The 24,348-nt window shown below is 38.8% G+C and overlaps 1 protein-coding gene across 2 annotated transcripts in view; it reads right to left on the bottom strand.

Annotated features, from left to right (window-relative positions):
* diaph2 (diaphanous-related formin 2) overlaps positions 1-24,348 on the bottom strand; it is a 338,700-nt gene that overhangs the window by 223,227 nt on the left and 91,125 nt on the right. For both annotated transcript variants that reach the window (XM_029511765.1, XM_029511766.1), the window contains exons 6-13: positions 16,454-16,528; positions 16,291-16,360; positions 15,450-15,586; positions 12,665-12,773; positions 10,086-10,196; positions 8,830-8,942; positions 5,513-5,629; positions 1,338-1,456 (exon numbers count right to left, since the gene is read on the bottom strand). In XM_029511765.1, the coding sequence (XP_029367625.1) occupies positions 1,338-1,456; positions 5,513-5,629; positions 8,830-8,942; positions 10,086-10,196; positions 12,665-12,773; positions 15,450-15,586; positions 16,291-16,360; positions 16,454-16,528 (851 nt within the window). The remainder of the gene's footprint in view (positions 1-1,337; positions 1,457-5,512; positions 5,630-8,829; positions 8,943-10,085; positions 10,197-12,664; positions 12,774-15,449; positions 15,587-16,290; positions 16,361-16,453; positions 16,529-24,348) is intronic.

The raw sequence follows: 24,348 nt of genomic DNA on the forward strand, positions 1-24,348 counted from the left end.
CGCGTAAATGTACATATAATGGCTTGAGCCAATACCTAGTGACACTAGGTGGTGTACACCCAATGTCGCCAGTGTATCACAGACTGTTCGCACTGTTCACACTCACTTTCATACCTCTGCGCAACTTAAATTTACCAATTGATCTAAACCTGCAAGTCTTTGGATTCTGGGAGGAGGCTGCGGTACCCAGAGAGAAGCCATTCACTGGAAGAACACACAAACCACATGCAGAATTTTTTCTGCTGCAAATTGATGTATACTGTATGTCTCATTTAGTCTACAAGTATGTGATGAAACGTAAGGATCATTAAATATTAAAACAAATGAAACGTGTGTGATATGAGGGAAGGAATGAGACGCATGTTCTCATGGTGTTGTCAAATCTGTCTCATACACAGCAAAATCAGTCATACTGTGCAACTCTTCGCTTACACAGATGCTCTAATCTCTTCCACTCTTCCCTTTGTCCTCCTTTCACTGACAGAAATGTCTTTAAATAACAGAAACCATCAACCACATAACTCAGAGGCATTATCTTTTGCTTGAGGGTTTAATTTTTAAATTAGAAAAATATGAGTTTAACATTGGACAATGTTTGCATGTTTTTGCTATTACGCATTCTTCACTGTTTTACAAAAGTTTTTTAGTGTTTCAATCTTTTCATCTTAATTTTAATGAATGCACATATTTTAGTATTACTCCATTAATAATTTATCATAGGGACAGTGTAAGTGCAAGTTTCCAGTGCAAATCAGTGTTAGATCACATGTGAGGCAACACATTTTCTCACAAAAGGACACCCCAATGTGAACCTGAAAAAATAAAATGAAAAAAAAAAAAAAAAAAGAAAGTAAAAATCCACATGGATGTGGCAACTAACTCCACATCTTTCCTGAAAACAAAACACTGGAAGTTTTTTCACAACTGATTTAATCTTAGTAAAGTGAGTGAGAAAACTTATTAAATACAGTAGCAGTTCTGTGAAGATAGGTTTAGAAACTTTTAATGACTCTTTGTTGGTCACAGAGCTTGTGTTACTGACACAACAGGGAAAGAAAAAGTTTTGTTATTTATTTCTTTTCTCTGTCTGTTTTTTTTTCCATTAGCAATGCAGTGGAAATAGATGTTTTCTCTATGACTCAAGGACCACTGCTGACAAACACCCTGACAGAGAAAAACAAAATTTAACTGAACAATTTTTTTCCCTGTATATATTGTATTGTTCATCAGTAATTAGAAGTCCATCTCACAAATCAAGTAGGTGCATGTGTTTGCCAGAGAAATTTCACAGGTATTAAATTAATGAGAGAATAAAATTAAAGCAATTTAGGAAGTACCAATTAGATGGGTGAAGTCCACATCCAGTCTTCTACTATAGCCAAAGTCGGGGTCCATCCCACTGCGATGCAGAACCACCTGAGACACGCATTCTTCTATTACCTTGTAATATTGAGGCCTGAGGGGTGAGAAAACATAAAGCAGAACAATTAAACAAGCCACAGAAAGATATGAGTGACACAAACGCTACAAGGCTAATTAACTAGTAATTATTCCCTTATCCAAGCTAGAGGTCACAAAATGCCAGACCAAAAAGGGTGCTGCTGGAGAAAATAGACACTCTATTAATGTTGATCACATGCTTCACCCCCGTCATAAAATTAGCAGATTAATGGGCACATGGAACCCAAGTCTGTGTTAGCCTGTCCATTTCAAGGTGACAGACGGTGGCCAAGGCTGTGCTTGCCCTCTTGCCTAATTTGCAATCATCTTTGCCAATTAGAGCAACCATAAAAAGTGAAATGTAAATCTAATCTGCGTAATGTGTGTAATTGAAAGCACAATGACCGGGAAAACATGTCAGCCAGTTAGCAGTTTGACTGAGTGCTCAGTGTTGTCGAGCAGGGGGTGTGAGTCAGCCTGCGTGTCCCATTGCACCACACAGGTTTGTATGTGACCTTTTCTCTGTAACATTATCAACTGAAATTGCAAGTGACATTTAGTGAACACAATGCCAGCTTAAGATGAGCTCCAAACTGGGAAATAATTATTTTCTAAGAATGACACTGACCAGAAGTTTATATTTAAATAGACACAAAAAGATAGTTTTTATTCCCCTAAAGACATCATGCTCCATTTGTAGTAAATTGAGATGTGAACTTCGGCATTACAAGTAGAAAATTTACCCTTGATAATGTTCTCAACAAATGCATTAAAAAAATTCTAAAACAACTATTCCCTAAACTCAGAACATCAACAAACTCGCTGAGCAAGTGCATGTGGGTGTGACCAACTAATTGATGCAATTTGCTTAACGGCTGGGCAATTGCAATTCAGGTCTTCTTAGCGCTGTGAAGTCTGAAAAAAGCATGCAGCGGGATGAATATTACTAGCACAGGGAATTCGGCATCAGCAGCTGGAGCAGGGACAGCCCTCTGATTCAATAATCACATGCACTTCTTTCATCTCCTTTTTAAATAGCAGTTTCATTGTAAGCACACAGTGGAGACTACGTTCTTCTGAGTCCCAAAATACAAATATATAGAACAGCACTTCAAATAATTACTGTCTGGTGATGTTCCTTTAAATTACAACTTTAAAAAGTCATGTTTTTCCATATTATTTTACTTGAGGAAGATGGAAATTTAAACAGTGAGATACACAAATCAATGTACAACAAATCTTCTAGTCAATGTTTCATTTTCCAAAAATTGGCCATTTGATTTAACAATGGAATAAATGAAAAGCAGGGAGAGTCAAAAGAGGTTTTATGACAACCTTCATCAAGATAAGAAACTGAAAGCCTGCTTGTCGAATACCAATGCATAAAAACACAAAAGGGAAACAGCATAGATTTTACTAAAATGTAAAAATTGATTTGAGCGTTTATTTGAGTTAACAGGGTGCTGTTAACTAACCTATGGAGCCAAAGCTATGTAAGTATGAATCTGCACAAAGAGACATACATGATACATCAGAACTTCTTAAATGTTTTTGTGGGCCTTTCTCACTTTTTTGGATGGGACTGCTTGAAGAGTGACAAAAAATGGGGGGAATGACAGCGCTTTGAATTGGTATCGCCCGACCAGGACTTTGTAGCCTCCCGTTCATGGGGTCTCACTCTACCCACTACACCGCTGGCACCCCAACCAGAAGTTGTTACTATCAAATATTAAATGCCATGAAGTTTGTTTTTTTTTTTTTTTTCGAGGTTGCCCGTAAATTCAAAAGCTATGTTCTGTTGGTACCTTGTGGGTGGACAGGCCATATCATGTTATGAACAAAAATATGAAAGAACACAGAATTCAGAGCCAAAGCAAGTAAGAATAAATCAGCATTTAGGTGCACTGTTTTGAAAGCATGAAATGCCATACATTAAGCTTGAGCTGGCGGATTCGCCCACTCATGACTGGAACGAGCTAGTGAAAGCTCACACATCGCCCTGCATGGCTTAAGCTCTGTGGCACTCGGCTTACAACTGTCACCAATGTACACCACATTATTATCTCAATAAGCCGCCCTATTTTCCTTTCGTCCTCCATCCTCCACCACCGAGCAGATAGGGACTGGGTGGAGATAACTAGAGATGCAGAGAGTGACCCAGAACTGTCAGGCCCCTTCCACAGTGGGCAGGGCTGGGCTCCAGAAGCTAGCACATGTCCCCTGCATCATTCTCCATCTCTTCTTTTACTTTGGCACCTTCATTTCTCCCAGTGATAGCTTGCAGTTCAGAACAGCCCCAGCCACTTGATCCAGCTCTGCTCCACATAACCAGTGTAATCCCCATATCACCAGGCTCCAAAAGAGCAGATCTGCTCTATATTTACTGGGTGGGTTTGATGTGCTCCCATTCATTAGGCTTGCAGAGAGAGATTAATTATCAAAAATAAACCAAGCCCTGGAGGAAAGTGCACCAACTAATGTTGTGTTAGGAGAAATGACAGTAGACGGAGCACTTTAAAGTCTGCCCACTGCAGAACACCTTATTATTAAAATACAAATTATAATATTAAATGGCCGATCCCTTAATGAACTATTATTTGACAAAAGAAGCAGATGTGTGTACTATTACTTCCTTTAAATATAATGATAAAAAAATAACTTAATCCCTCACTTAAGGTCAAATTCATACATATGCATTCATCATCACAAAGCACTATCTGTCACACATTTATATAATATTAATTAACCTAAGACCGCCACCAATCATGTATTTCAAACAATACCATTCCTTGCTACCACATATTCTCTGACCTGCCAATTTGTTTCTGTTTCATGTTGAGGAAATACTATATTTATACCATATTATTTCACATTCAGCTGATTTTAAGCACATTTTTTATTTTAAACATTTTAAAGGTGAAGATTATCTATTGGAGAAGCTACATGTACTGTAGTGCTGCATCTCCTGTCAATTTACCTCCACAGTAATGATGTATGAGGAATAAAAAACCTCTGTCAGAATATATTTCTGGTGTCTGGCGCTCATGTGTGGGTTTGTCCTTGCCATAGTGATGGAGGCCGGAGGAAAAAGATATTTCAAAAACATATCTTTAAAAAGACCATCAGTTTTTCTGTGGGCATTGGTTCTGATGCCTTCTTATTGCTGGCTTACAAAGGGGTATATGGATACTTGAGCTGAGGTGGACGTGGCTGTTCTAGCTGGTTAATGTGAATTCTATTTCTTACTTCTTCCAAATAGATGAGGAATGCATTATTCATAAATCTCGGGGAACAGCAACTTGTCTATGGTAAATTCGTCTTCCTCCTCTCATCCTCCCTCTGAGTTCTAACTTTTTTTAAGTCTGATTTCTGCAAAAAGGTCTGACACAGCAGTGAATTCATAAGTGTCACTCCATTCAGAAGAGTGACAGCCATTGCGCCAAAGACTGATATGTCTGCTCTTCGAAAGGGTAAGTAGAGGCTTTATCCAGCATTTTATAATAAATCCAAATAATAAGTAATGTCCCTACTCTGAAAATGTATGCTTTTTCATTAGTGTTCACAAACAAATAGTTTGCTTTTAAAGCACAGAGGCAGGTGAAACAATTCTTCTACACAAGATAAAGTGTGGAGTTATTTTCCTTTACCAGCTCATGCTCATCTTCAATTCTAGCCAAGAAAGTTCATAGTGCAGACTAGAGACTGGCAAATAATCTTGGAACAGCATGTCATCTTGATAAAATACATCACCACCCACAGGTGACTACGGGGCTGATGGGCCAATTACTACCAAGATTTTAGTGAATAAAACTGATGGATATGACAGTGACTGCTGAGGAGACGGTTGGATGCTGGATGCAGCTCCACCAATGTAAATAAACTTCTACTCGGCTTTTCAAAATAAACTGGTCAAAAACAAACAGATGATAATCAGTTATAAAGAAGCTGATCAATTTCATGTTTTAAATCTGATGTGAAAACAAAAACAAAATGAATCCAGACAAGGATTGAAGCGACTTGTCAGAGTAGAGCATTACAAGGCCATTGGTACATGCAAAAGTACGTAGCTTACCTGATGTAATAGTCGTTCCTGATAAGCATTAGGTGTTGTAGGATGGATAAGAAGTACGTTTCTGAGCCCGTGTCTTTCACCATATTGGACAAGAGATGGTACACTTCATTCATGTCAGTACAACAGCAAGGTTAAGGAAAACTGCAAAAGTTTACAATATGACAGGTTACTACACTTAATGTCTTGAGACAAAGAATCCAAGGTTATTATTAACCACATTTAACTCCTGTAAACATTTAAATTTTTATGTTTTCTTTTTTCCTCCATAAGATTTTATTTCGCCCCATTCCTCACCTTAGGTTTTTGACAAGCATCACTGTCAAAAAAAAAAAAAAAAACCCAAAAAAAAACAACAAAAAACAAAAACAAAACAGAGATGTAATTCCTTTTATCCACACTCTCTCAGGGGAGCTAAAGCAGTGTAAACAGCCAATTTGACGAGGGGGATTGGGAATAAAGAATTCTCCCTCTGGTTTACCTGTCACTCCAAACCTTTCAAGATAGTGGAAATTAATTACATGAAAAACACAGTGGTCTGAATGTTGGAGACATGAGTAATGGGGAGCTGAACATTCACAAGGCTAAGATTCAGCTCTCAGATTGAAACTGACGTACTCAAGAGTGAAGAATCAAGTTATTAAATTTGCAAAAGGTATTGATTATGTGTCTTCCGTTTTCTTTCCCCATGAAGAAGCAGTGATTCTTTTGACGTCTAAGATTTGAAATCCAACCGTATTTCTTGTGATTCTTACATGTTTGAATATTATAAGTTCCATATTTGGGTATTGTTTACAGTTGCTATTTTTTGATAATGCCTCTAATTCAAAGAAAGAGAATTTTTTTGAGATTTAACTATTACATAAGACAAAATAGGACAGGGGAAGCAAATATATTGAATCATATTTCAAAACTCAACTTCTGTTAACGGTCGATTTGTAGTACTAGATTAATTAAAAAACTAACAAACTTATGTTTCTGAAATTCCTAATAGTGCTGCAAAAGTGTAGCTCTATGAAGTAAAGAACATGGGAAAATGAATGATTTGAAGCTCATTTAATTTGTTTGCTTGAGAAAAGAGGACTTCCCCATGGACACTCATCTTGTTTGAAAATGTGGAATAAGCCTCTCAGATATGTGCACACATGCACACAAAAAAAACCAAGCCTAAGGAGATGAAAATCAGGTTGTCATAACGTGTGTGAACCTTGAGAAAGTATGCTAAAATATTTACACAGTGTAATATATTGACTGCAAAGCAGTGAAGTGACATTCTCAAGACAGTGGTAACATATGTTCTGATTCTCCTTCGTTTTCTTTGCCACAGAACATAACAGTTTAATGCAAATGGCTGTGAATGAGCGTGCAGCTCAAGCCTAAATAAAAGCCAAATTAAGGTTAAAAAGATCCCCATAGCAACAGTAATAGTTCTAGTAAAACAATATCTTTTTTTGGAAGAATATTGTGGCTACAGTGTCATGGATCCAAAACATCTGACACCCAAAGATAATGAAAATACATTACCATTTTACAGGTTTCATTAGCAGCTAATAAACACTGAGGCTGTGAGTGTCACAATATATCAGTTAAAAAAAATAATAAAAAACAGCTCTGAGGAGTATTCTCAATTTCTCATTCTATCATCCACACAAAACAAAGCAACTGCTGGAAATGGAGCAGATCAATTCATTTAAATACAGTTTGACATTTTTCCTATTAATTTCAACAATGTCTGTAATTAAACTCCTATCCCATATCAAATTTTTAGAGGGAGAGGGATGGGAATAAGGCTCCTCTGAAGTATCATTTCCCTCCCTTGTATTAGTTGAGTATGAAGCCTGGGAGAATTACCAATCCTGTGAGATTCAATTATAGCATCACCACAGCAGCATTTGAGAGGACATGAGAAGGAGCTCAGACTGGGAAAGTATCCAACTAGCTTCATCTATCACTAAGCTGCAGACATAAACCTAATGTAGAATGCCAATCCGTTCGATGACACCCCCTCTACACTTGCTTTTGCTCATTCTGTCTATCTCCCTCTCTCTACACTCTATCTCCAAATAATGAATAAACATGAGCAGCATTCAAGTGTGATGTAGGCCAGTCAGTGGTGAGGTCAATCAATCACCATTCCACAGCTCATTAATATTCATTAGTGGCCTGGAGTCACCTCCTCAGCACCTGGACCTGGGCTGGACACAGAGGACAGACACTAGCCTCTCCAGGTTAATATTCATGAAACTACAAGAGGAAACAAGACACATGCAATACTCAGGCTGTAGATGTGATACTTGTATGATATTATGCATATATGTATTGAAAAGTGTGTGTGTGTGTGTGTGTGTGTGTCTGCCATTAAAGCAAGGGGTTAAAGGATAAGCTAGACATTCACATCATGCTCAGAGCTCAGAGATCAATAGCACATTGTCCTTGGAAACAAACACTGGGCCGTCTCATTTGTGAACCTGCTCAAGCACATCATTAATCCAGGTGCACTTTTACTTCCTCTCCATCTTCTCTCCTCACACATACACAACCTCCACCCCTCAACTACATGTGTCAACAGAAACTGTCACTCACAGCAGCATTTTGGGCCCAAACTAGAACTGTGGGATTTGGCGAAAGAAAAAAGGTTGTGGGAAAGAACATCTGCATAACAATGTCAGCATTGGGTTTGTCTGCTGTACTGTGTCAGCCATTTATACATAGCCTTAGAGAAGATTTGTAAATTATTAAAAGAGTCTTCTCTGGGATGCTTGAAGAAGTTTCAACTGGGGACTAAATTGCTGTTCACCTTATTAACTTCTGCTCTAGATGTCTAGAGTTAAACGGCCAGTGGTAGAGAGATGGAGGTGAAAAGACACACTTTTTAAATGGAGCATGGAGAGGGTGCTGACAAGGAAGAAACCTTGATCACAAAATATTATATGGCTGCACATAAACCCATGTAACTGTCAAACATACATAATAAATAGCAAGAACAACAACTCGTCTTGCATTCCAATACAGTTTGACTTAACTCAGAGGTTAGAAAAAGTAAAGAATAGAGAGGAGATGGAGATGATTGAAAGAGTCAATAAAAAGAAGAGTGAAGAGGTGGGAGGTTAAGATGACAGGGTTATTTACCTAGTATGCCCGGTCAGAGATGGAGGTGGATATTCTGCTCTGGCTCCTCAAATCCTTGTCTAATGAATCAAGTCATGAGGGATTTCAGACTGTAAAGCTTGACCAAACCCACAATCTGCACTCATCTCTCATCTCTAGTTCTGCAGTCCTATGCATTTGTTTATTCACACAGTGGGAGCACCAAAGGATATTCCATCTCCGCACGGATGTCATCCAAGCGATGTGAGAGTTCAATAGAGTCCTCCTCCTTGTTTTCATTGAACACCTTCAGCTGGATGTCCAGCTCCTCTGTTTCTTTTAACTCCTGAAAAAATGAAGCATACAGCAGATAGCTGAGAATGTAAAGTCATACAAAAGGTAATCTTACAGAATTAAAATCACACCGCCTGCTACAGTCACAGCACCTGCTAGGAACAATTTAAATACGTCTTCTACAGATTGACCAGTCTAGTATTTGTATTATTCAATCTTGTTAGGCTTGCCATATGTTCTCAATATGTTACTGTTAACCAGAGGTATTCTACAAGTTCATATTATGAGAATATTGGTTCTCCAATTACAGCTGTATGGAGAACTGGGAATTGAGATGCCCCAAAACCTCTAACTGCACAATCTAAACAGGACCAATTCCTACACACCTGTTCCAGTCATGAGGGGCAACGGGTTTTCTCTTTATCACTTCTCTATGAATCACCTGCAGTGGAGTTTACAGATGGAGACAGGGCCAAATGTAACCTAATTTCTGAAGGTATCAATCACACTGCACCGCTTTTTGGGTGCACCATCTGTCTTAAGCAACACTGGTTCAGAGGGAGGAATATAGAGAGGAGAGGAGCAGCAGGAGGTGCAAATATATGCGTCAAGGACTATGAGAACAAAGCAAATTGTGGTTTATTTTAAAGTCTGAGTTCACTTTTATCTTGCAAACAGCACTGATGCCTGAGAATAAGTCATGATTAGATGAAAGTGTGTCAGTTTGAATGTTGGCATGGAGAGCACTGAATGTGGTTTTCATAAATGACTATACTGTGACTCTTTCAAATCAAGGGGCAGGGGTTGGATAATGAAAGTAATGACAGTAATAGTCAACAGGAGCAGCTGGGATGACTTATTAGCAACTGGCGCGCTGACATGTTCACCCCACTCATGACAAACAAGGGCCTGAGTGATGAGCTGGAGCTTGTTTGCCTTTCGCCTCATGTGAAGACGTGCAAGCTTCCTGATAATCATGCCAGGATGACCTGTGTGATGAGGTGCTGGCACTGCCTCGCACTTGACACAAGCTGCTAATTATACAGTCACAATGACTACTAATTCAATTTTAAAAAATTCTAAAACCTGGAAAAACCCAACCTTGTGATTTATAATACACTAATTAGCCGCTGGTTCTTGAATCTTGAGAGAAGGATTTAACTGTACACCAGGATGCCTTAGTATGATAACTCACAGGTAGTATTTTCTTGAGCCCACATCTCAAGAACTCGTTGCGCAGATGTATCCGGAAATCTAGGTCATCAGGAGAGGTGACCAAAGCGTTGATCAGCTGCATGCAAGCAACCTGTGGTGGAACGAGACAAAAAGACAAAAAAAGAGCAGGTTAGGAAATACAATTTAAAAAACGGGAGAGAGAATTAAGACACATTATTTTTCCCTAAACATAATAGCACTATAATATTTAATAGCAATTAATTTAGAAGGAAAATAAATCATAAATAAATCAAATAAATGCATGGTCTAAGTGATTGTTTTCTGTTAGTCCTTTCCAAAACCAAAACCATAGAAAAAGAGCTTTCAACAGCAGAGTGGGAGAGGAAAAGAAAGAGACCAGAAGAGAAATGGCAGAAAATACAGGTTTGGTGTGTCTATTGACTACAGGTGTATTATTAATAGATTTATTGGTAAAGAAAAAGCCTCAAAGTATGTGTGTGTGCATGTCTGTGTGTTCCTGAGTATATGGTTGGTGGAGGATGGGGTTAAAAGGAGATTGCTGATGAATTATAATGAGCAGTAAGGTATTTCAGGGGAGCAGCCCATGGGTAAGAGTTAAATAAGACAGACAATCAATAGCAGGCTGAAGGATTCCCATGGACAACGTGAACTGTTGTTTTCTGAAACCTTGACCCTGTGCTGCTGGCTTGTATGTATATTTAATAAGAGCCACAACAATGTTGATTTTCTGCGGCTTCCTCTGCAAGTTTTTTTAAGTAAATATTTTAACCCACATTCTTATAAGAAATTTTTTCTTAAATCTCAAGGAGACATGTCTTCATGAAGGAAAAGAAGAAAATCATTATCTGAATATATGGAATAAATTATTTTGAGTTTCTTTTTTTACTTATTTGACTATCCATTAACACATCAAAAAAAAATGTGTTGTAAAAAACACATAATGCAATACAAATAGTACCTCAGTAATTCTTGGGAAAGCACAAGTTTGCCACAGTAATGGATGCACTGCCACTGAGCATATTCTACTAGTGCCACACTTCCAAAACACTGCAAACTTCTCCGTATTGCAGAAAGACATCTGAGCAAGCTCCGTGCACTGAAACCTGACATTTTACTGTACCCACCAGAGGCCAGATACATGAAAGAAACTCCACCAAATCTTCACAGAATTTATGAAAGTGTAGCCATGGAGCTCATAAAATATTCTTTCTCTTCTCCCATACACAGTTGAATACTTACATGAAACATCAAAAACAAACTTCAGTTATATACATACAATGGAGTGGGAAACGGCAGGGGCATTATCTTTGTAGGTTTACAGTGATGCAGCAGGGCCATAGGGGTGTTTCTAAACATTGTAATTAAAAGTGGCACTCCTGGGCCAGTTTTAATGTTGGCACACTGAGTGTCTTCCATGCTCAGCAGACAAGCATAGCCTGAACTACTGCAAAACACATTTTAATCACATTAGCAAAGTCTAGTTCTGCAGCCCATCACAGGTTTTGGATAAAAAGTCAATTAATTTCCTTGAGCCCCTGCATCAGCAAAGCATTTTAATTTACTTCACAATTAGCAGAGCTTCATTTCATTAACACCAAAATTTAAAGGAAAAACAACAGCGTCCTAATAAAAGAATATCTACTTTCTCTTCTACCACCCGCCTCATCGGTTTCCCTCATGACTTTTTCTTCATGACTTCTAATCTCTGCAGTTAAAAAAGTAATTCCTTTAGTAAGTCCCTACTTTTGGTTTTACAAAAAAAAAAAAAAACCCCAAAACAAAACTAAACATGTTTTAAGTGGGCTTTTTATTGCTGCTGTGTAGTTTTTCCTGCTGCTGAAGAATAGTAATGAAAATGAAGAGAGGTATGGCGCTATGGTTGCCCTTTCACACCAAACCCTTTGAGACCCAGCTTCACAGCAGCACAGAAAAAGGCAAGGGGAAGAATTTGTAAGATGTGACAAAAATGAGCACAGCAGGGAGAAGAGGAAAAATGTGAGAAAGACAAAAAGCTTTTTTTCCATTATCATTGTACTGGTGCTTGCAAAAAAAGGGTTGGGGTAGTTTGGGAGAGGTGCTCAGTGAAGCAGGTGTCTTTGATTAAAGTAGTGGCAATGTGGAGTTAGTTGCATTTCAGTAGTCTCATCATCATATCATGTGCTGGAGGGGCCTTGGGGTTGACAAGTAGACATGGAAGTTTGAGGGGGGCAAAGAAAAACACAAGCCTGGAGACAGCTGAGGTTTAAGTACACTACCCCAAAGTGACACCCTTCAATTCCAGTGCTGCCTGGCATCAAATGTGGTCTTCCTAGGTTTATGTGAATGACAGTGATCTGTGCCAGTGGGGTCTTGATGAATTAGTGTGTTGACTATTTAAGTGGTATTTCACGGACAAATACCAAATTAAGATCAGTATTGTAAAAACTGGTAGTTATTGTATTAGGCACTGGATTGGTCACCAAGCCATGAAGGTTACCTTTACCCTTCAACTGAATTAATCTAATAAGAGGGTAATGATGAATGCATGATGGTTATTAAAAGGTGAGGTTAATTGCTTTTCGGTGTGCATTTCCTAACCTGGAGCTGCTGGGCTTCATGGTTCTCCAGTCCTTCCACGATTGAAGCAAATCTCTCTTTATTGTTTCTCTCTGCAGCAATTGTCATGGCAGCGAGAATCTTATCCAGACTGGACAACAACAGACAACAGGGAGCAGGCAAACAAAAAAGTCAACAAACACTTATCACCTCACTGACAGGACATTTACTCACATTTTCAGCTCAAACACCATATATCTTATCTTCCCTTGTGTGTTGGTGTGGACAATTGCTCGGCCAGTCTTTGGTCACCCTGACAAATGCTGCTGCTTTCAATCTCTTTGTATGCCGCAGTATGCAATTTTGATTTCATCATGCTTGTTACTGAGGTGATGCTAGACAAAAAGCAACTGTGGTGGAGAGTATTTGGCTGATTGTGAAAAGGTGCAAATAATTGCAGAGACTAGATTAATTTGCAGATATACCCATTGAAAAAGCAAGCATTTTGGAGTATTTGCAAAGGCTCAAGGCTAATACTCTGCTAAGATAAACAGAATATTAGATAATATCAGCCTCAGAATTGTGAATGAAGCAGAGAGTTTGTGTGAGACACATGGATACACACAATGAGGACTGCGATAAAAGTAAATTGATGTCTTAAGTGCACTTGCGGACACAGTGATTTATAACATGCCTACATAATAACTGGTAACAGGTGGCCTCTCTGTCTCTGTGAGGCAGTATTTGCTAATTTCCCTTCATGAACTGAGAAACTTAACAGCTTAAGAGGCTCTAATCTCTTGCCTCTTGCCTGATCAACAAGTTCCTCTTACTGTTACAATAAATAAGTAAAGAAACACATCAATAGTCACACGAGGCCAGATGTTAAAATTCCAGCTTATCTATGTGCAATGCTTTATATCACATGTCACTATTTTTATACTTTATATGAATCCAAAATATAACATTTTGAAGATGGCAAAATACTAGTAGTTTTCAGTGAGTGAGGGAGATGACCAATAGGACTGTATGTGTGGAGTAAGCCTGACAGAGAGATAAATTGAACGGCCATGCTCTGTGATAGGGGTTAGAAAGTCACAGACAAGCACGGGGAGCAGCATACTGAGTAGCTTTGAAGTCAGTTCAGACGACGCTTTGAAACAGGCAAGATAGATCTGCTTAACTTGTCGTGTTCCCTTTTGATGCTGTCAGCTGAAGTGGGTGTTTAACATTAGTCAGCGTCACAACATTGGTTGGCAGAGAAGTTCCTGAGCGAGAAAGTGATGCCTCAGCTCCTTTGGCTGTCTTTTCTACATTTTTTTTTATGATCTTGGCAAAGATCTCCATATTTACTTTAAACTGTTCGTAATCATTTTGAGACTGGAAAGAGAGATGTGTATCAATACAGCACTGTTGCTTGAAAATAGCTGTATATAGTGTCTGTATGCATGCAGCAAGCAAGCTGAAGTCATCACCTGTCACCTTCTTCAGAGGATGCAGCAGCTTGCACTATTTTTGGCTGACGTGTTTGACCCAAAAACTGTAAATTTTCTGATAGTAGTAGCATTCTCACAATGTGGTAAATATTGGATGAGTCATTGTACAGTACGTTTTGGGAACAACTACAAAAACAGAACAATTCTGAAAAATGAATTAAATCTAAGTTAATTGTCAAAAATTAAACAAAATTCCATTTAATTTACAGTGAATTTGGTTAAATTATTGTTCAGAGCTACAATATATCTTTTTTGATCTTCTTTCCTTTCAAAACTATTTTGGGAACCCACACAGCGACTGACAGACTACAACAGTTAGGGCCTCGTTGGATGGTCAGTGATGTAGAGACACTGTTGGTGAAGTCAGCTTTTCGTTCAGAAATTGTGGTTTTGTTTATTTCCACCACTGCATACAGACTGTCTTTGAAGTGCCATTGTTATTCTAGTCTGGCCTTGAGGGAAACAATAAAAAACACTCCCCTAAATCCAATTTATGAGCTGTCAGCCAGGTTGTGTATCGGTGGCAAAGTACACTGAGTTGTTCAACACATTAAACAGACTAAACTGCATGATCTGACCATGTCACCTAACAGGTATCTGCACCATCTGAGGTCATCTGTAACTGCACTGTATGCACACAGTGAGTTGCATATGTATGCCTTTGCTCCTGTCTTTTTATATGTGCATGCCACCCAGTGGAAGAACACTGAAGCATTATTGATATGCCAGTTTTTATGGCCATCCCTCTTGTGGTTACAGAAACATTAGAGTGTGTACGCACAGCAAAGATGGAGCCTATCCCTTTCAGCATAACTTTTGGCTATTTGTCAAGACTTTAAATTTGTGCTGTGCTGTTTTCCATATCAGCTGTTATGTACTGAGAAAATTATATATGTGCCCCTCACTCAACTGTGAATCCATAGAACTTTTATTTCAGCTACAAAAAAGTATTTAGACCAATCATATCACAAAAGATATATATTTACCCACAGATGAATCTTTGAAATAGATATTTCATACTTTATATGTAAGTTCTTTGAGATATCTAACTCTGAATCCTCTAACTCTGAATGTCAAAACATGTTTTTTTTTATGTTTTCAGGATCACAAATGGAATTTAATTTATCACATTTAATAGGATGAATCAGTAAAATTATCTAAAAACATGCAAAGTTGCAAATACTGTCAAACCTTCTGAGGTTCTTGTTGAGAGAACTGCCATATAATAGTGAATCTTTTGTGCAAAGGACTATTTCTCTTTAATGATGTGCAAGAACAAGATGTGCACGAACAAATGTGACAAATGGTCTGGCACACTGAAGTTCACTTACATGTTTTCCTCTCCAATAATACAGAAGGCAGAGAGAATTTTGACAATCTCTGTCATCATGCTGGTTTGCTTGGGGTCAATTGCTCGTGCCAACAGCAACAGGCTCCGCTCATCTCCCAAGATCCTTTGCAGTCCATACTGTGAAACAAGGAAAGGCAGGATATAGAAAAAAGCGCCAATGGATATAAATTAATGAGAACATTCACACACATGGGGAACTTTTACTTGAAGTAAAAAATTAATTATACAAAGAAGCTCTAATGTTCATTATAGTTAGCCTTAATTTTCTTTTAAGGAGGGACAACAAGGCCAAGGGAAAAAATGGAGAGGATGATGAATTAATTCAATTCAGGACAGGACTACAGGGACAAATACTCATAGTCTCCTGCACCTTCTAGTCTCCCCACAACTGAAGAAGTGGGTAAAGATGACCACATGTGGGGATTAACTCCACAAGATGCAATATCAATAGTTCATCCATCCTTGAAACGTGTGTCACTTTTGAGAAATGAGCCAGACCTTCCCAGGAAGGATAATTAAAAGATCTGAGACTATGGGCAAAAAATTGAAAAATTTGTTATACTTTTCTGTTCCATTATATCAGGCTTTTCATAGTCCAAAGTCAAAACGTTTGGAATCACAGCCACCTTAAGTACTATTGGAAATTTACAATTTACATCTCCACGTTTTAAAATTTAATTCATTAAAACATTACACACCACCTTTCTCTTGCATTACAGAATTCAAAAGATATGGCAATGGTCCAATTTCATTTCACCATGCAAGTACACTAATATTAAATATCTGGATGCATCATCTTCTCTTCATAGACTCATACAAACCTTATTGTTCATGAAGGCCTTCAAGCACTGGATAAGTTTATGCTGGTTCCGTTTGTCAATATTCTCTTGCCTTAAAAGAACAAATAAAATAGGATATGGTAATTACATTGATCGATTAACTGACGCAAATGACACAGATGAGACCTCAAAGCAGAACACTCACTGTTTCTTGTCCAGAAGTTTCTCCAAAGCATCCAACAGAAGTCCAAGACCCTCATGACCAAAGTTATTAACCCAACTGGAAATACACAAACACAGATACACATTGATATCAATATACAGCATCAATATAAACAACAATATTCTGTCAAAATTGTTATTTCTTTGGTGGTTAATTGCAAGCAATTTTGATTTGCATAAAGCAGAAAGCATGAGAAATATTGAACTGAACTTAAAAGAAGTCAATCATCTATACTGACATCAACGATTTAACACTGATTTAGATGAACTGAGCCATAGCGATTTTTAATTCCTATTAGGAAGAATCACAACACAAAACCACCCTGCCCTCCATATTGAATACAGTCTGACTCCCAATTGCACCCATTTAAAAGAAAATAAAAACCCACCAATCTTAACTTAGTATTCCACTAGCAAAGCAGTTTATATTCGGGCTCCCGTGTGAGCTGCTATGTCCCTATGCCAGAAGATTAAGCAATGCAAGAAAGATAACACTGTAATCAATAATGATTCATGAGAGATAATTGGCTATAAACCACAGTGTATCAGAAGACAGCAAATGATCCAGTGCAGATGAGCCTGTTTGTCTCAGCCTGGCAAAAGAATGGTGGGAAGGACAGTGTGGTCACAGCTAGATTATGTCATTAACATTACTTGTTTTCAGGCCCCTAACTGTCAATAACGCAAAATACATGGAGCAATTTTCTGACATTAACAGGGCATAAGTCAATGATTTATCCCGCCTTTTTGACAATGATTTGAAATAATAATGGTTTGAGTATTAAAGTCATTTGTATTGACTGAGTGAGTCGGGAGAGACCCTCAATCAGGGATGAAATGCAATGGCCTGAGGCAGCTGGTGAAGTTGAGGTGAGATATTTCTTTGATCTGAGACTGAATTAGGAGAAATACAGCCCACTATTATTACTCAAACTGCACTAACAGACAAGCACAAGCAGCTTATATGCTATTACTACTTAGTGTGGTGTATAATGATGATTGGTTTTCTCAATGAAAACAAAACATTACAATGTAGTACATTCATAAATGTCAGTTTACAGTAAGCTCTCTGCTTTTAATGCTTCCTTCAAGCATGTATTTGCATGTATCTAAGATGATAACAGAGGTAAATGGGCCAGTTCAGTCCAAAATAATAAAGCAGTTTGATGTATTTGCATTACAGGCGCAGCAGGAGATGACTGGAGTAAAGGACTAGGACTACAAAGAGAGCAAGGAATTGCCATGGCTAAAGGAGCACAATTCAGTAAATCCATGTCTTTGTTTATGCGTCACAGTAATAATGATCATCTTGAGAGAGCAGGAAATAGGGCCTGTATTTGTGAAGCGAAATTGTATGTGCAACTGCACTATGAGATTCTAGGAAAGCATTACAACCTGACAAGGTGTGTGGAAAACAGCAGTAAGGAAGGCAGAATTTGGAGGAAATAATTCATTCATCTTTCATACATAGACAAAAAGACACTTCTACACAAAGACCAGTAAGGAAAACCATCATTTGACTCATGACTGACATAAAGATAATGAAGAACCACAGATTCAGCAGCAACTTTCACTCTCACTATATTTCTACTCTAATTACTGAAACTTTTTTTTAAACACCAAAGCAACAACTTTGAAAAAAACCTGGAGCAATACCAGTCCACACTTTTGACATAGCTACTTGGCTGAAATATGATGATATGATCAATTTTACATCCATCATTTCATTACAACCCTGGTGTGTTTGGGTGCCCACAGGGCAGGACTAGTACAGTTCGACTCTAAAAAGCTTGACAAATCATCACTGCAACAAAGAGAGGTCTTAAAAACTTATATGGAGAAATGAGATTTAAATCTAAATCTAAATCCAAAAAGTTGCTCGAATGTTGACAATCATTGCTAACACACATCTTCTGCAAAGCAGTTCTGCTAATTTAAACTTAAATATGTTGTTTCTGGACTGGAAAAGGTAAGGTTTGAAAGACAGAAGGGATTGTGGAGTGTATTCTTCATCAGTCGTATACATTTTACTGCAGGTTACAAAGCAATGCAGCCCACTAAGGTTTTTCACACTGTGTGTTTTGACTCATCCCTATATCTCGGACTGTCGATCATTTTCTGTCCCCTCACGTATACCCTTAGGTCCTCTGCAGCTCGCCTTCTAAATGTCCCCAAAGTTACCACAAAGAAAATGAGAGATGGTACTTCTACAAGGTTTGTCCTGAGGCTATGAAATGCTTTTTCTCCGTTCAGCACAAGTGCCTCAGTGGACAACATACCATTACAACTAATACAAATAACATAAGTAGTAAAACTGCTGCTGGTAGGTGCATCTGTGTTAAATTAATATAACTTCGAGTTATATTTTAATGATGTGTTTCTACCGTTGTCTCATAAGTAAACAATTTCATTTACTGTATCACGGGGTTATCGATATTAACATTTATGAGCAAACAGATCCCTTACTGGAAGGCTAACAGCACAACCTTAAGCTTATGTTTGGTCAAACGTGGTGTGTACTTGTTTCTTGGATACATAAAAAAAATCAGAATGGCGATTCACAGTACACATTGAAGGAAGAGATCAAATCTTTGTCTTATCATTCTCTTCTTCTGATGTGGGCATAGATCCAAGGATTTCATTAACTTGGGGGAGAACTTGTTCATCTAATATTGATGGGTATAATCCTCAAAGTTAAGTGCCACCAAATTGTGTTACTTTCTGCAATCATGTACATTCCTCGGGCAAAATGAAAAATTCATGGTCTGTCTTAGGGAAGCAATTTCTTATTTTATACTTTTGGTTGCTTTTGCTATCTTGACACAATTAAAATATAGTTATGTTAATTGCTATTAAATGCATGCACCGCACAGAGTTTGAGCTCCATACAAATGTCCAATGGTGGACAGTAGCAAAGTAAATTTGCTTCAGTACTGTACGTAAGCAGTTTTTGAGTATCTGTACCAATGTGCACGTTACTGGTATGGTATTTATTATATAACAAAATAAATTGAGAATGCATTTGTTCGGCCATTCTTCGTCAATCTTTGTGTAAATGGATGCCAGCTAGCATATCCTTTGAAATGGACTGCTAGCTAACTGGTTAGCTAACTGGTTAGCATGCTAGACTGACGAATTGATGGCATTATTTTTGACGTATAACGTAACTGTTGCTGGCCATGACACATTTCTGCTCCTTGGAAACACCCACCGGACAGTGTCCGTATCTTTCATAATTCACGAACTCGCTGAACACAAGTTTGTCCATTTTACCATAATGAACATACACTCACGTGACAAACGCTCATCCTGGCCGCCCTTTGGGAAACCGGGTTGGTAATTAGTTTATGTCCTGGGTTAGTTCCAAGTAAGGGCATGATTTGTGCCCATAAAATGGGCTATAGGTCTACATAATTGTCATTGATCGATCAACCAGTTAAGCTGTAGCATATGCACAACAAAAATTCAGCAACAACGCATGGTATTTATTTACTCATAAAAATTATTGACAAATCTACAGGCGTGGACTCGGCGCTAAGAAGAGGTCACGTGGTCTGGAGCTCTGGAGCCAATCCCTGGGTGGTACGGTGGGTCACGTGACGTAAACGTGAATTGGCGAAATAACGCAAATGTACGCTGCAACTCGACCAGCGCTGTGGCGCAGCGGTAACGCTGCCGCCCCGCACCTAGGTGGGAGGGGTTCGATTCTCGTAGGGGGTAGGTGATGTAAATATACAATGTATTGTGTAATGTAATATAATGTAATGTAACCCCGGTGATGCAATCTGTAAATATGTATACATGATGTAATGTTGATGTATGTATGATATGTTATGTATGTAAAAGTCCATTCCCGGTGTGGGCACCTGAACGTGTCTACGGAGTTAATTGGTTACGAGTAATGGACTGGGCTAATGCAGATACGGCGCCCCCCCCAGGACCTAAGCCGAACCAGACCAGACGGGTGACGGCACCCCTCCAGGAACGGATCGAGACCAGACCGGAGACAGGACGCGTCCACAGACTAGACCAGTAAAAGCGAACTAATCGAGAAGGGGACATATAAAAAAACACAACAAATTTAGTGAATTACAAAGTTGAGTTACATTAGTTTCTTACTTACTGTATGTATGTTTTCTTCCTAATTGTAACCCCCCCCCCACCGAGCCTTCGCTAAGCCCCGCCCCCCCGGTTACTCTCGCTATGCTAGCCTATTGTCTGTAGTTCGGTAGGAAAATGTCCAGTCAGCATCAGTCTGGTGATCAGAAAGGAAAAGTAAGAAAGAAAATAAAGGGTTGAGAAATTTTCTATACAAATGTTTTTTAAAAAGGTGGTGACGGTGAATTTGGGACGAGAAACGTAGAGCAAGGTAAGAAACAGGGCCGTTAGCTTGTAACGTAAGCTAACTGTCCAGCTCTAATGCTAACGTCCATTAGCCTAGCTTGTTTTAAAGCCCGACACAAAACGTTATCTTTGATAGAAACAGCTGGTGTGTATCACCACGTTTCTTATTTAAGTACACCCGGTAACATAGCACATACGAACGACTCAGCAGTAAATCAGCGTAAAGGGGAACAGAATCGTTTGACACACCGGCTCGTTCTACATCATACACGGTGGCTGTATTATTACCCGGAACACACATTAGCTTGTATCCAGAGTTTGGATGTCTTCTATGGACGTCTCTTAAAACACGGTCCAACTCCTCATCACTCACAGCTGAATACAGTTCTGTCTTTCTGCACACAAAAAAACCATTAACAACGCGTAATGTCCCGGTCCTTGTGTGTCGTTGTGTCTGCAGGGTGGAGTACTTGTCTAAATTTGCGGCAGGACCCTCCTGTGTCTCTTTCTGTTACCTGACTGCAGCTGGAGCCCTCTCCTCTCTGTCCCTTCCTTTCTGATGGAGCTCCCAAACTCAGCTGTTTGTCAAAGATAATGTTTTGTGTCGACTTTGATTCAAGCTAGGCTAATGACGTTAGCATTAGAGCTGGCCAGTTAGCTTATGGTACAAGGTGCCCTGTTTCTTACCTTGCTCTACGTTTCTCGTCCCAGCTTCACCATCATCAAAAAATTCTTCTTCTTCTTTATTGTCTTATTCTCTTTTCCTTTCTGATCACCGGACTGATGCTGACCGGACATTTTCCTACCGAACTTCAGACAACAGAGAACAGGCTGGCATAGCAACAGTAACCAAGGGGGGCGGGGCTTAGCGAAGGACCGGTGGCCAAACCATTTGTTTGGGGGGTCAAACTTATAGACTAGCAGATAAAATAAATTCATGAAGCACTGCAACTGGACCATGAAATAATTTTTATATATATATATACGTATGTATGTATGTATGTTGATACTTGTGGCACATGAGATATTGTGCTAAAACAGCTGGTTAATGTCCACACAGCTCCACTTTAGGGGATCTTCTGTCCTCAGTCTCTCCTTCACTTGTCTCATAGCTGCTGCAGTGTGACCGGCCTGAGCAGATGGCCTTCTGGGTAATGTGTGACATAGTCAGCACGTAGCCATGTTGTGTTGTGTTGTTTGTCTCTCTCTCCGGTGAACGGTGTGAGAAGTAACTCCAGCTGTAGCCGCTGTAAGCTTTATAGTCAGTGTGATGTTTGAATAAAGCCGGTCCATGTGTTCAACTACTCCGCCTCTCCTCTTCTGTGTGCTAGTTACCATGGTTACCAGCATCAACTAGACTTAGCTTCGTAGCTAGCTACATTAGCATAAGCTGAGCTAGCTACAGTGCGGAGCCGCGACTCTAACTCACTAATTCTCACCTCCATTTTTGCCGTCATCCTGAATCTATGACAAGAAGTACTAACATAAAAGGACGCAGAGGAGGAACTAGACATGGAGCACACAGGACAATCAAGGTGAATAACAGAGACACCAGCTCGAGGTAACACACAGCAGAGCCAGCAGAGACCGGACCTCCACAGACCTCCACAGAGTTTGAGACTGTTTGTGTCCACATATATGGACCAACTCTCCAACACATCTGATTCAAATGAGTGACTCCTGATCAGACTTCAGCAGAGCTCGATGACGAGCAGATCATTTGAATCAGGAGTGTTGGAGCAGAAAACATCTAAAACCTAAAACCTGCAATTTTTTAATTCTGAAATTACAGCCATATTAGCTCCACAAAAAAGACTTTGGTTTATTGGCAATGTCAATAAATATATATACATAATATAATAAATATGTACTCTGCCTCCCACCTGTTTTAAAAAAAACCTCTGTTGTCAAAGTCAATTTTTTGTTCCCCCATTTTTAGCTTAGTGGTGGTATTAATTGTTAATTGCAAGAGGCGGGAATTGGGGTTCTCGCAGGTAGTCTGTTGTTCGGCATGGCAGCTGTCGCACTGCATTATGGGATTTGTCGTATGAGTGTTACAGGCACCTCATAGCGCCAGGCCGTTAACATGTGAGATAATCTGGCGGACTGGATGTGGACCTTGAGTTTGAGATATGTGCGTTCAGTTGGGAAGCATCTCTGTGAGATGGCGTCACATTGAAAAGGTGTAAATATTTCGGCATGTTTGCATAATATGTACAGCAGTGGGCCTTCTTTAAATGAAAACTGACATTCAATCAAACACTCGTCATCACATCATTTAACAGTCACTTCAGACTGTACTTCAAGGTGCTAGATTGAAACAAGGTATGAACAAAATAAAATGCATACGTTGTCAAAGTGGACGACGTAACGCTGCATGCTCCTTCTGGTTGTGCGAAGATTCTTGCTGAAGAGCATACAAGTGGTGACAGTATATAGAGCACAAGACAAAAAGTGCCCCGAGTGTAGACTTGTGAAAATACTTGGTAAGGCAAATGTGCATAGATGTTGAAAAGACTATTCATGTGAATCAGCAGTCACAGAAAGTCACACAGCAGATACAGATGCCCTCTCACACTTTGTCTTTGACTGATCACTAGTCTCATTTTAAGAGAACTGGTACACACATTGGTTTCGCTACCTTTCTCTGGTTTTATTATTTTATCATGAGAAGGTAGGGAGATTTGTTATTGAAAGTTTCTGCACGGGTGCAATATGTTTCATATAGTGTTTCAGGCAAAGTCATTCAATTGGCCTCCTGTGGGACTACTAAGCTATTCAGTGCCACACTAGTCAAATTGAGGCCCAATTCTTTGTGCAACAAATAGCTCTGAACATTATAGCTTGAAACCAATCACCACCAGTGTCGACTTAGCAACCTACCAAGCCAAACAATGAGCTCTGTAATGCAACTGTGTAATGTAACTGTAGTGCACAATACATTTTAGATGACTGATATTAAATATGAAATATGAACTGTAACTTCCTGTTCAAAAATTGTTTATGAGCAATAACTATTTGTTAGCTTTTCCTGTGTAACTATATTAATTTGCATCTTTTATTGATCTGATTAAAATTAAAATCTGTCTCAACAACTGTTAGCTGCCTTGATTAAAACTGTAATATATCAAACTGTGGAAAGATGGCGATTGTTATGAGTCCGGCTCATATTATAATAATCCTTATGGTAACTAATCCTTACAAAGCTATTTATCTTTGTTTGCCTTAAGTGTAGTTGTAGTACTCTGTGACATTTCCAAATCAGACTCCCAGTTTGCTGGCTTCTAATAGAGATAATAGTAATGAATATGTGCAATAAATATGAATACAAAACTTATTTTCAAGATGAATTGAAAAAATAAGAGATAGCATTGATCTTCTTTGATAATTCCCACAAGTAAAAATAACTACATGATGCAACTCCTGACAGCAAATATAGACTCAGTATATAGTAACCATAACCCTAACCCTACTTCTAAATAGATTAAACATTAACAAGATAAGATATTTTCCTTCACATAATTCTCAAAATCT

This window comes from Echeneis naucrates, chromosome 10 (genome assembly GCF_900963305.1).
Source record: "Echeneis naucrates chromosome 10, fEcheNa1.1, whole genome shotgun sequence".
Classification (NCBI taxonomy): Eukaryota; Metazoa; Chordata; class Actinopteri; order Carangiformes; family Echeneidae; genus Echeneis; species Echeneis naucrates.